This window comes from Eriocheir sinensis, chromosome 57, assembly GCF_024679095.1.
Source record: "Eriocheir sinensis breed Jianghai 21 chromosome 57, ASM2467909v1, whole genome shotgun sequence".
Lineage (NCBI taxonomy): Eukaryota > Metazoa > Arthropoda > Malacostraca > Decapoda > Varunidae > Eriocheir > Eriocheir sinensis.
The window spans coordinates 2,760,689-2,773,188 of record NC_066565.1 but is presented as its reverse complement, the minus strand read 5'-3'; the positions used below and the strand labels follow the sequence as shown (position 1 = coordinate 2,773,188).

Sequence of the window (12,500 nt, the reverse complement as noted above, 5' to 3'; positions counted from 1 at the left end):
CTGACTCACGGAGAAGGATTAGAACCAGGGCGTGTGGGTTTGGAGGTAGGCGCGCTAACCACTGGGCCATGGAGGGGAGAGGAATGAGTTTGATGTTTGACAGTGGAATGATAGAGAAATAAGGAGGTAGAGATAGATGGATTGATATGGAAAGGAATGATTAGAGTATTTAGCAGTGGAATGGGTGATAGATAGATAGATAGATAGATAGATAGACAAAGAAAAAATAAATAGATTGACTGATAGAGAAAGGAATGACTTAAGTACTTAGAAGAGGAATGAGATAGACAGATATAATGATAGACAGACAAACAAGATAGATAGATAGATAGATAGAGGCAAGCATACACAGATAGACAGACAGATAACTAAATAGAATGACTAGAATAGACACGAGAGATAGATTAACAGATACCGACAGACACACACACAGACAAAAACCAGCTATATTGACTAGGCCTATCACCAAAAAAACATCCTCGTAGGCCTAAAAAAAGATAAATTGAATAGGCCTATTACCAAAAAACACCCTTGTAGGCCTAAAAAAACATAAACACACAAAAAAACAGCTAAATTGACTAGGCCTATCACCAAAAAACACCCTCGTAGGCCTAAAAAAAAACATAACAAACACACACACACTATCACTATCACTATCATCATCAACAGCACCCACACACTCCACACCCACACACTCCGCCACTCCGCACCACCACATCAAACCCATGCGTGGCGGCCAGCTCCCTCACGAAAACCACATCTTCGTTTGCATTCAGCCCCATCTCAATCAGCTCCTCCCGCCCCAGCACCCCCGTCCCCCCCATACCACACGCACGGTACAGAGCGGTAAAAATCCTGTTGTTGACCTCCTGGAAGAACGCCTTAAGGTCCGCTGGGGTGAGGTTCTCCTTGCGGTTGAGGGCGGCGAGGCGTTGGCGGTCCTCAGCGGTGATGGTGGTGATGGCGGGGTGCTTGCCGGAGAGCCGCACGCAGCCGCCCTCAACGTACAGGTCGTAGATGCCATTCTTCTCCTCGAATATCTTCTCGGTCGTGCCTGGAATGGAGGGGGTGCTGAGGAATGGGGAGGGAGGTTCTGTCTGTGGATATCTGTTATGTATGCTCACAAGTACACACACACACACACACACACACGTTATGGAAATGGGGAAAAGTAAAAAAAGATCGAGGAAAACATACAGGATGGGAGAAGAAAACTTTAAGGTGATACATGAAGAAAAAGATTTGGGAGTAATGATGCAGGACTCACTATCCCCAGAAAAGCACATAAGCAAGCTATATGGAGAAACCTACAGGATGATGCAAAATATAAGGGTATCATTACATTTTACAGACAAAGAAATGATGAAGAAAATAATAACAACACTGATAAGACCAAAACTTGAATATGCTGCAGCTGTGTGGTCGCCTCACAAAAAGAAGGATATCAGAATGCTGGAAAGGGTACAGAGAATTGCAACTAAAATGGTCCCAGAACTCTCGAATATGACATATGAAGACAGATTGAGGGAGACGGACTTGACGACACAGGAACAAAGAAGGGAGAGAGGAGATCTGATCACTCTGTATAAGTTAGTAAATAAGTTTGATGAGGTGGATAGAGATGACGCAGGGGCTGAGAGGACATGGGAAGAAACTTAATAAAGGAACCTGTTTGAGTGACTTAAAGACATATAGTTTTCCACATCGAAGTACTGACACATGGAACAGCTTACGGGAAGAGGTGGTGGAGGCGAGCAGTGTCCACCAAATGAAGGAAAGGCTGGATGAATGTAGATACGGAGACGGGACTATTTGAGCCTACCTCGGGCCACATGAACTACAAATTGATAAACACAAATACTCACATGCCACATAGGAGTGCTGCTCGGCCAGTAGGTCCAGGTCGGATAGGCTGACATAGTACAGCGGACGCAGGAGGGAGGAGGGCAGCCCGGGTGTGGAGTGTGCCCCCAGCAGCCACACCCACTGCACCCACCAGCACACCCGGCCGATGGGGGGCTCCGAGAGGAACATGATCCGCTTACATAGCAGCGATGCGCGCCACAGAGACACCACCTGAGAGAAGAGCAAGGCGCAGTTTGAAGGAGATTTTTTTACAGTTAAGGAACCAGCTGAACCCCTAGACTGTGGATTTCCTACCAGACCTCACCAAGCTACAGGAACGGAACAAAAAGTGGCTGCTACAATGGGAAACACTCCACTATCCACCACAGAGGCAGAGAAAGACCTGGGAGTGTATGTTACCAGGCTACCAGTGAAGGGATATCCAGCACACCAATACCACATGGGAAACACTCCACTATCCACCACAGAGGCAAAGACCTGGGAGTGTATGTTACCAGGCTACCAGTGAAGGGATATCCAGCACACCAATACCACATGGGAAACACTCCACTATCCACCACAGAGGCAGAGAAAGACCTGGGAGTGTATGTTACCAGGCTACCAGTGAAGGGATATCCAGCACACCAATACCACATGGGAAACACTCCACTATCCACCACAGAGGCAGAGAAAGACCTGGGAGTGTATGTTACCAGGCTACCAGTGAAGGATATCCAGCACACCAATACCACATGGGAAACACTCCACTATCCACCACAGAGGCAAAGAAAGACCTGGGAGTGTATGTTACCAGGCTACCAGTGAAGGGATATCCAGCACACCAATACCACATGGGAAACACTCCACTATCCACCACAGAGACAGAGAAAGACCTGGGAGTGTATGTTACCAGGCTACCAGTGAAGGATATCCAGCACACCAATACCACATGGGAAACACTCCACTATCCACCACAGAGGCAGAGAAAGACCTGGGAGTGTATGTTACCAGGCTACCAGTGAAGGGATATCCAGCACACCAATACCACATGGGAAACACTCCACTATCCACCACAGAGGCAGAGAAAGACCTGGGAGTGTATGTTACCAGGCTACCACTGAAGGGATATCCAGCACACCAATACCACATGGGAAACACTCCACTATCCACCACAGAGGCAGAGAAAGACCTGGGAGTGTATGTTACCAGGCTACCAGTGAAGGGATATCCAGCACACCAATACCACATGGGAAACACTCCACTATCCACCACAGAGGCAGAGAAAGACCTGGGAGTGTATGTTACCAGGCTACCAGTGAAGGGATATCCAGCACACCAATACCACATGGGAAACACTCCACTATCCACCACAGAGGCAGAGAAAGACCTGGGAGTGTATGTTACCAGGCTACCAGTGAAGGGATATCCAGCACACCAATACCACATGGGAAACACTCTACTATCCACCACAGAGGCAGAGAAAGACCTGGGAGTGTATGTTACCAGGCTACCAGTGAAGGGATATCCAGCACACCAATACCACATGGGAAACACTCCACTATCCACCACAGAGGCAGAGAAAGACCTGGGAGTGTATGTTACCAGGCTTCCAGTGAAGGGATATCCAGCACACCAATACCACATGGGAAACACTCCACTATCCACCACAGAGGCAGAGAAAGACCTGGGAGTGTATGTTACCAGGCTACCAGTGAAGGGATATCCAGCACACCAATACCACATGGGAAACACTCCACTATCCACCACAGAGGCAGAGAAAGACCTGGGAGTGTATGTTACCAGGCTACCAGTGAAGGGATATCCAGCACACCAATACCACATGGGAAACACTCCACTATCCACCACAGAGGCAGAGAAAGACCTGGGAGTGTATGTTACCAGGCTACCAGTGAAGGCAAAATCCCTGACAACCGCAGCGGATGGGTTAATACGTACCTGCTCGCCTAAGGTCCGCAGGAGGTGGCTTGGGCCTTTCTCTCCCTCGCCCTCGTTGTTGAGTGAGCCGCTGAAGATGGTCTGTCGAGGGGAAGGTTTGAAGTTAGCGTAGATTTTTATTATTATTATTATTATCATTATTATTATAGTTTCTTAGTGACAAAAGTAGGTCTGTTTTTTTTTTGTTTTTTGTTTTTTTCACCAGCTTCATTATCCTCCTCCTCCTCCTCTTCCTCCTCTTCCTCCTCCTCCTCCTCCTTGTTTTCTATCTCTTCCTTATTTTATTATTTTTTGCTTCTTCTTCATTCCTTCAGCTTCTTTTTTTATCCTCCTCCTCCTCCTGGTCTTTTTCTTCCTCTTTCACCTCCTCCTTGAACATTTAACCCTCCTCCTCCTCCTCCTCCTCCTCCTCCTCATCCTCATCATCATCATCATCATCATCACCGCCTTCCTCACCTGGTGCAGGGGCGGGGGGGAGGGAAGGGCCGGGGCAGCGGGGGTCAGGCGGGGCGGGGCATGCCAGCCAGAGGGGGGCGGGGTGGGGGCGCAGCGAGCAAGGTAGTAGTCCTCTAACGAGCTGTAGTCACCTGGCCGCTGCAGAACACACCTGTCGGATGGTTTGGGGTGAGGGGAGGTCTCTCTCTCTCTCTCTCTCTCTCTCTCTCTCTCTCTCTCTCTCTCTCTCTCTCTCTCTCTCTCTCTCTCTCTCTTCCTTTCATTCATATCGTCATCAATTTTTTATCTTTCAATTCAAACTCTCTCTCTCTCTCTCTCTCTCTCTCTCTCTCTCTCTCTCTCTCTCTCTCTCTCTCTCTCTCTCTCTCTCTCTCTCTCTCTCTCTCTCTCTCTCTCTCTCTCTCTCTCTCTCTCTCTCTCTCTCTCTCTCTCTTTTTCCTTTTTCCCGTTCAATATTTTCCTTGTTTTTTCCTATTTTTTTTTTTCCTCTTTGGCTTTCAGAGTAATATTTTTCCCTGTTTTCTTTTGTTCTCTCTCTCTCTCTCTCTCTCTCTCTCTCTCTCTCTCTCTCTCTCTCTCTCTCTCTCTCTCTCTCTCTCTCACCCCCTCTTTCTCTCTCTCCCACAGACCTGACCAGCTGTGCCAGGCGGGGCAGGTGTGGGTGCAGGTGTGGGTAGTGGGCCACGATCACCCCCACACTCTTCATCCGCACTCCGCGCTCCACGTCGCTGAGGATCTCCAGTTTTTCATAGCACGCCGCCCCGAAAAAGTCGCCCTGACGGAAATATCTGCGGATGAACGGATGAGGTGAGTGGGTGAGACACAACTTAACTTTCTAAAAAAAAAACATTACTTTCAGCCCCAAAATCATTAAATTCAGACCCACAAAACTTCAATTAGTACCTAAAACTTTAAACTCACCTTCTAAACACACTAACACAACTTCACTTTCTAAAAAAAAACATTACTTTCAGCCCCAAAACATTAAATTTAGACCCACAAAACCTTAAACTCACCTTCTAAACACACTAACACAACTTCACTTTCTAAGAAAAAAAATTAATTTCAGCCCAAAACATTACATTCAGACCCACAAAACTTCAATTTGTACCTAAAACCTTAAACTCACCTTCTAAACACACTAACACAACGTCACTTTCTAAGAAAAAAAATTAATTTCAGCCCAAAATCATTAAATTCAGACCCACAAAACTTCAATTTGTACCTAAAACCTTAAACTCACCTTCTAAACACACTAACACAACTTAACTTTCTAAAAAAAAAAACATTACTTTCAGCCCCAAAACCTTAAATTCAGACCCACAAAACCTTAAACTCACCTTCTAAACACACTAACACAACTTCACTTTCTACAAAAAAAAAAAACATTAATTTCAGCCCCAAACCATTAAATTCAGACCCACAAAACTTCAATTTGTACCTAAAACCTTAAATTCACCTTCTAAACACACTAACACAACTTCACTTTCTAAGAAAAAAAATTAATTTCAGCCCCAAAACATTAAATTCAGACCCACAAAACCTTAAACTCACCTTCTAAACACACTAACACAACGTCACTTTCTAAGAAAAAACATTACTTTCAGCCCCAAATCATTAAATTCAGACCCAAAAAACTTCAATTTGTACCTAAAACCTCAAATTCACCTTCTAAAAAAACTACCACAACTTCACTTTCTACAAAAAAAAAAAAAAATACTTTCAGCCCCAAAACATTAAATTCAGACCCACAAAACCTTAAACTCACCTTCTAAACACACTAACACAACTTAACTTTCTAAAAAAAAACATTACTTTCAGCCCCAAAATCATTAAATTCAGACCCACAAAACTTCAATTTGTACCTAAAACCTTAAACTCACCTTCTAAACACACTAACACAACTTCACTTTCTAAAAAAAATATTAATTTCAGCCCAAAATCATTAAATTCAGACCCACAAAACTTCCAATTTGTACCTAAAACCTCAAATTCACCTTCTAAAAAAACTACCACAACTTCACTTTCTACAAAAAAAAAATTTAATTTCAGCCCAAAATCATTAAATTCAGACCCACAAAACTTCAATTTGTACCTAAAACCTTAAACTCACCTTCTAAAAAAACTACCACAACTTCACTTTCTACAAAAAAAAAAAAAAACATTAATTTCAGCCCCAAACCATTAAATTCAGACCCACACAACCTAAAATTCTACCCAAAACCTTAAATTCACCTTCTAAAAAAACTAACACAACTTCACTTTCTACAAAAAAAAACAAAAAAAAACATTAATTTCAGCCCAAAACCATTAAATTCAGACCCACAAAACTTTAATTTCTGCCCCAAAATCTAAAGTAAGACCCCCAAAAAATCACATAACCTCTAAAGCAACCCTTCCTCCCATACACACACACACACACGTACATAAAATCCGAGGTGACTGTGTGCGCCCCGCTGATGAGGGCGCGGAACTCAACACCCTCCAGAGCCACTCCCTTGGGCATGCTCCACTCCAGAAGATTGCCTGCAGGAAGGGAAAGCATGTCAGGGGAATGGTCAAGGAAGGGAGAGCTTGTGGTATGGGTGAAGGGAGAGCTTGTGATATGGGTGAAGGGTATGGCCGAGGAAGGGAGAGCTTGTGATATGGGTGAAGGGAATGGCCGAGGAAGGGAAAGCTTGTGATATGGGTGAAGGGTATGGCCGAGGAAGGGAGAGCTTGTGGTATGGGTGAAAGGAGAGCTTGTGATATGGGTGAAGGGTATGGCCGAGGAAGGGAGAGCTTGTGATATGGGTGAAGGGAATGGCCGAGGAAGGGAGAGCTTGTGATATGGGTGAAGGGTATGGCCAAGGAAGGGAGAGCTTGTGATATGGATGAAGGGAATGGACGAGGAAGGGAGAGCTTGTGATATGGGTGAAGGGAATGGACGAGGAAGGGAGAGCTTGTGATATGGGTGAAGGGAATGGCCGAGGAAGGGAGAGCTTGTGATATGGGTGAAGGGAATGGCCGAGGAAGGGAGAGCTTGTGATATGGGTGAAGGGAATGGCCGAGGAAAGATCTAATATAGTGATAATTATGTAAGAAGAAGTAAATTGCAGCCCATTTTCTATCACTGGTACTAAAGGAGAACCTGGTGCTTGGAAGGGAGACTATACTAATAACCAAAATATATTAATTACTTTCCAAAATTACCTAAAATAATGCAAAATGTTAGAAAATGTAATGAGCAGCCCATTTTCTATATTCAAGACTAAAAAAAAACCTGGTGATGGAGAGGGAAACTATACCAATAACCACAAAAAATTATTAAGTTTCAAAATTACCTAAAATAATGCAAAAATGTTAAAAAATGTAATGAGCGGCCCATTTTCTATAACCAAGACTAAAAGAAAACTTGGTGATAGAGAGGGAAACTATACCAATAACCAAAAAAATAATGCTTTTCAAAATTACCTAAAATAATGCAAAATATGTGAAAAAAATTAATCAGCAGCCCATTTTCTATAACCAACGCAAAAAGAAAACCACATCTATGTTGAGGGAGACTACACCATTAACCAAAAAAAAAAGAATTACATACCAAAATGATCAAAAATGACGACAACCAAAATAAGTATAGAATAACACCCAATTCACAACCCCTAAACAAACAATGACAACAACAACAAACACTGACTCCCACCCCCCTTCCATACCTTCCTTGAGGTCAAAGGTTACCACGAAGACGCTAATAAGGTCACGGGGCGGGGCAGGGCAGGCGGGGTCAGGCGGGGCACGGGTCAGGTCAGGTGGCTCGGGGGGCGGGGCAGGCCGGTCACTAAGGGTATTAGAGCCCCCTTGGCCGCCCCCTGTGGTCTGTGTGCCCCCGGTGACCCTCTCCTGAGGCTCCGTGTGGTCCCTGGGAGTCTGCTGAGGGCCCGCCATGGTGTGTGACTCAGGGAGGGAAATACACAAGTCACCCCTTCATCCTCCCTCTATAAACCGTTTTCTCTTTCTCCCTCTCTTGTTTTCCACTTTTTTCTCTCTCTAGCTCATGTAGGATTGAAATGACATGTGTTTGTTGTATGTGTGGTTTAAATGACATGTTTTATTATGTTGATGAGGAAGGGAAAATACACAAGTTATCCCTCTCCTACTCCCTCTATACACCGTTTTCTCTCTCTCCCTCTCCTGTTTTCTCCTTTTTCTTTCTTTCTAGCTAAGGAAGGATTGAAATGACATGTGTTTTTTATGCGTGTGGTTTAAATGACACGTGTTTTATTATTATTATTATGTAGCTGAGGGAGGGAAATATACAAGTCACCCTTCTCCTCCTCCCTCTGTAAACCGTTTTCTCTCCCTGTCGCCCTTGTTTTCTCCTTTTTCTTTCTCTCTAGCTCATGAAGGATTGAAATGACATGTGTTTTTTATGCGTGTGGTTTAAATGACACAAGTTTTATTATTATGTGGCTGGTGGAGGTATATTCACGGCTAGGATTAGAATACATGAGTCACCCCTCCATTCGTCCCTCCCTGTTCCATTCTCTCTTGTTCCCTTCTCTTTCCCTTTATATTATACGAAAGAAAGGATCAATAGGACTCATTTCTTCTGGAAATTATGATAAAACGTTCCGTTACTCCTTTTATTACTGTTACTGCGTTTTTACAGCTTTTCTTTGAGGTTCATTTCTTACGAGTTCCCCCTTCAACTATTTCAGTTCTTCCCTTCCCTCACATTACATAGATAGAGAAGGGTCAATAGGGCTTTTATAAAATGGAAAATATGATAAAACGTTCTATTATTTCTTTTATTATTGAAGTCTTCCAGGATTTTGAGGTTCATTTTTTACGAGTCCCCCCTTCAACCCTTGCAGTTCTTCCCTTCCCTCACATTACTTAGATAGAGAAGGGTCAATAGGGCTTTTATAAAATGGAAACTATGATAAAACGTTCTATTATTCCTTTTATTATTGAAGCATTTCAGGATTTTGAGGTTCATTTTTTACGAGTCCCCCCTTCAACCCTTGCAGTTCTTCCCTTCTTTCACATTACATAGATAGAGAAGGGTAAATATGGGTTTTATACAGAGGAAAATATGATAAAACGTTATATTATTCCTTTTATAATTGTTACTGAGGTCTTACAGGATTTTGAGATTATGTTTACGATAGGTTCCCCGTCCACATTTCTTCCTTTCTCATTTGATAGGTAGAAATGGATCATAAGACTCGTATCATCTGGAAATTTTATTCAAACATTATATTGCCCCTTTTATTACCATATTTACGTTTTTATCCATTGATTTGAAGGTTTAATATACGAGTTCTATATCTTTTCCATCAACTACCTGACCTGGCATATCTAAGGAAGGATTTAGAGTGTATATATAGAATTATCTATTGTGGATTATGGTAAAGCGCTCTCCTTTTCATTTTATTCCTATCATACCTCTTTTTCTTGTGTTTTGGGGTATAATTTCCAAGACTGTCCTACTATCAATCAATCAATCAATCCTTCCATCCATCACCCAACCTTCTCCTGTCAACCGTTGGGTAGAAATATAAAACAGCGATGAAGTTGACCATTATTTGAGGTCATTTGTGGTTTTCTGTTCGCGTGAGTCTGTTATATTAGGTTTATTTATCTACTGGTTTAATTTAGCATGTGACTCGGTTGGTTTGGTTCGTATAGAGATGTTGTAGACCGTATTATTTGAGATGCGTTTTTCTGTTGTGTTTATATATATTTCTCGATTTATTTCAGCACATGGCCCGGTCTAGCGTGGTTTGTTTCGTCGTTATTTAAGGGGAAAACGCCGTGGTGTCCGGAGGTCCTAGCGGGAAGGGCACCGGGCGTGATTCAAGGGTTGGCGTGGATATTTTTTTTTTATTAATTAAGGCCATAATACGTCTCCTTCTTGCATAATGACAGCCCTCGCCGCCGCCTGGAGATCTTCGTCTTCGTCACTAAATTGTCGTATTCAGTATATTATATTCCTCGATTTCTGACCTAACGCTGTCGCACCCACATAAAAAGCGATATTTAGTTATACACATTACTAAAACCGTTGATCATTGGTGTTTTTAGTCGGTTGGAGAGGATAAATAGACGTTCTTGGAGATGATCTGGGTATCGTATTTTTTGAATGATTATCGCACATCTGCCAACACTGCCGGAGATCTTGGCCCTGAGTGGCTGGCGGCGCGTCTTGAGCAGTGTTGCCAGATCCAGAAAATCTCACTGGCCTTCTAAATTGTCGGTTTTTGGCCCTCAAAATACCGCACTCACACCATTAATATCATCCATTTTAATTATTCATGCATCCACACTCGTAAAGTAATATTGGGGGGAGGTTTTAGAAGGTTCAATCCATGCTGCCATATACCGTACAACATAGGGTTAGATTATCGAGTGTCTTAAATAATTATCGAACATATGGCAGTCTCGGTCTTAAATTAAACAAGCTGTCTTTCCATTGGCTGCCCCTCCCCGCGCTGACCGTCTCCAGCCAATCAGCGCCCTTCTTTCACGCCTCCTCGGTCCATCTGATTAAAGCCCAGATAAGTTCCAATATTTTCTCCGCCATTTTTTCCCCCCCACGGGTAGATGTGTATTTATTTTTCCCTCTCGCGGATCGATCATGGCCGGAAAAATTATTATATCAACCAAGAGCCCAGAGAAAAATATTACCGGGTGTGAGAGCAACTTAGAAGCGGCGGAAAATTGAAAACTAATGGAGGCGTCTTAAAATTTCCCCTGACAGCGAGATCTATTTGACATAACACTTTCCTTTACAAAACCTTCAATAGACGCAATAAAATAAACCACAAAAATAAGATGACGTAAAATAGCAAGCAATAGACAGGATGGAAAGGCTGCTGCTATGGCGGTTCCCTTACACCGGCAAATCGATGTATATAAAAAAGCAAATATAGGGAGATAAAAATTCCCTAGACATTAAATTAAACAAAACAAAACACGGGAAATCACGTAAAACAAATAAGGGAATAAATGGTAATACGTTAGATAAAGATTAGAGAAGATTTTGAGAAGCGACAGACGAGGAGGAGGAAAAATATCCTATAATCAATACAAAAACGTGTAGATAAGACATTTTAAAGTAGATATAAATGATAAAAGCAATAATAAAGGAGTATAGAGCGATAGGGAGAAGATAAAAGATAAATAAAATGGAAGATATAGAGGAGGAGGAGGAAAGTCAATCAATCAATCAGATACATATATAAAGAAAAGAAGAAAAAGGAAGAATAAGCAGAAGGAAGGATAAGAGATCAAGAAAGAAGAAGATAAAGAAGAGGAAACAGATAAAAGAAGAGAAAGAAGGAGAAAGAGAGAAGAGGAGGGAGAGTTTATAATTGAAGAAAAGCAGAAAAGGAAAGAAGAAATGGAGATCAAGGAAGAGGAAGAATAAATAAAGAAGAAAAAGAAGAAAGAGAAGCTAAAAGAAGAGGTTGAAGGAGAGAGATATAGAGGAAAAGGAAAGGAAACTACAAAACAGAGGAACAGAACATCACCAGAGAAAGGGACAATTTAATCCGTAAAGAAGGAAATGAAAGCAGAACCGTAGATAAAATAATAAGAAGAAAAAGAAGCTAAAAAGGAGAGATAGAGAGAGAGGGAAGGAAGAAGAGGAGGAGGAGGAGGAGGAGGGGGAGAGTTTGTGAGTGTTCCGAAGAGTGCGGTGGTCGGCTGAAGAGTTTAAGCATCATAGCAGTGAGGGAGGGAGGGCACGCTCTTGGATATTCGTGTATTAACCGTATTTATCACGAGATGGACAATTTGGGTGAGTATTCCTGCACCCTGGGGGACGCCGCGACACCGGGGGAGCCAACGGGGACTGGGGAATGCGGGGAAATAAGGGAATAAGGGAAAAAACGTGGGTGATGGTGAGCCCGGGGGGGTATTGACCATAGAAAATACTCAATGGCGAAGATGGGGGTTTAATATCGCCTTAAATTATGGGTCTATGGGGCGTGAGGGGGAAAAGGGTGATGGGGTTTTCCTTTGGGTGTTGAGGTGGTGTTGTGGTATTAGGGATTTTGATAACTTCGGATATTTGTCAAACCGGCCGGTCGGGGTTAGGTGCATGGTGGTAATTAGAGGTAGGGTGCACACCTTCACCTCCATCCTTCCCCCCGTGCCCCCCACTTACCTGTCTTTACTATGGGGGGCAGGGGGTGGTATGGGGAAGACGTGGTTTTATTTATTTTATCTGGTTGTGGTTGATAACTCGTATGGTTGTT

At 43.0% G+C, this 12,500-nt stretch overlaps 3 protein-coding genes across 14 annotated transcripts in view; 1 reads left to right on the top strand and 2 right to left on the bottom strand.

The window, feature by feature from the left end:
* Positions 1 to 8,236, bottom strand: part of LOC126984572 (DENN domain-containing protein 11-like) — a 12,829-nt gene extending 4,593 nt beyond the window's left edge. Inside the window, exons 1-7 of one of the 2 annotated variants that reach the window (XM_050838303.1) lie at positions 7,953 to 8,236; positions 6,684 to 6,783; positions 4,887 to 5,045; positions 4,258 to 4,408; positions 3,802 to 3,882; positions 1,866 to 2,076; positions 1 to 1,054 (exon numbers count right to left, since the gene is read on the bottom strand). The exon at positions 1 to 1,054 is cut by the window's left edge and continues 500 nt beyond it. In XM_050838303.1, coding sequence (XP_050694260.1) covers positions 663 to 1,054; positions 1,866 to 2,076; positions 3,802 to 3,882; positions 4,258 to 4,408; positions 4,887 to 5,045; positions 6,684 to 6,783; positions 7,953 to 8,181 — 1,323 coding nt within the window. In that variant the 5' untranslated portion in view covers positions 8,182 to 8,236 and the 3' untranslated portion in view covers positions 1 to 662. The remainder of the gene's footprint in view (positions 1,055 to 1,865; positions 2,077 to 3,801; positions 3,883 to 4,257; positions 4,409 to 4,886; positions 5,046 to 6,683; positions 6,784 to 7,952) is intronic. The other variant, XM_050838305.1, reaches the window with a different exon arrangement.
* LOC126984573 (uncharacterized) lies at positions 2,133 to 3,788 on the bottom strand. 11 transcript variants are annotated; one of them, XM_050838306.1, is made up of 4 exons: positions 2,837 to 3,788; positions 2,640 to 2,738; positions 2,344 to 2,541; positions 2,133 to 2,248 (listed from the first exon to the last, which is right to left on the bottom strand). In XM_050838306.1, the coding sequence occupies exons 1-4, from the start codon at positions 3,685 to 3,687 to the stop codon at positions 2,167 to 2,169; spliced, it is 1,230 nt and encodes a 409-aa protein (XP_050694263.1). In that variant the 5' UTR covers positions 3,688 to 3,788; the 3' UTR covers positions 2,133 to 2,166. The 11 variants fall into 11 exon arrangements, 9 of the variants coding, with proteins under 9 accessions (XP_050694263.1, XP_050694265.1, XP_050694266.1 ...); XM_050838308.1 differs by having other exon boundaries at positions 2,133 to 2,541; positions 2,837 to 2,935; positions 3,035 to 3,788; XM_050838309.1 differs by having other exon boundaries at positions 2,133 to 2,541; positions 2,837 to 3,232; positions 3,332 to 3,788.
* Positions 8,237 to 11,923: 3,687 nt separating the features above from the next.
* Positions 11,924 to 12,500, top strand: part of LOC126984574 (uncharacterized) — a 72,894-nt gene continuing 72,317 nt past the window's right edge. The window contains exon 1 of the mRNA XM_050838316.1: positions 11,924 to 12,040. The gene's annotated coding sequence lies outside the window, so the exon portion shown is untranslated. The remainder of the gene's footprint in view (positions 12,041 to 12,500) is intronic.

Excerpts from the sequence above, each read along its gene's own strand:
- LOC126984573 (XM_050838306.1), bottom strand. The coding sequence starts at position 3,687 with ATGTGGTATTGGTGTGCTGGATATCCCTTCACTGGTAGCCTGGTAACA. Across the intron at positions 2,739-2,836 it reads CTGGTAACATACACTCCCAG|GTCTTTCTCTGTCTCTGTGG; the intron begins GTCTTTCTCTGC and ends ATACACTCCCAG. Across the intron at positions 2,249-2,343 it reads CTGGTAACATACACTCCCAG|GTCTTTCTCTGCCTCTGTGG; the intron begins GTCTTTGCCTCT and ends ATACACTCCCAG.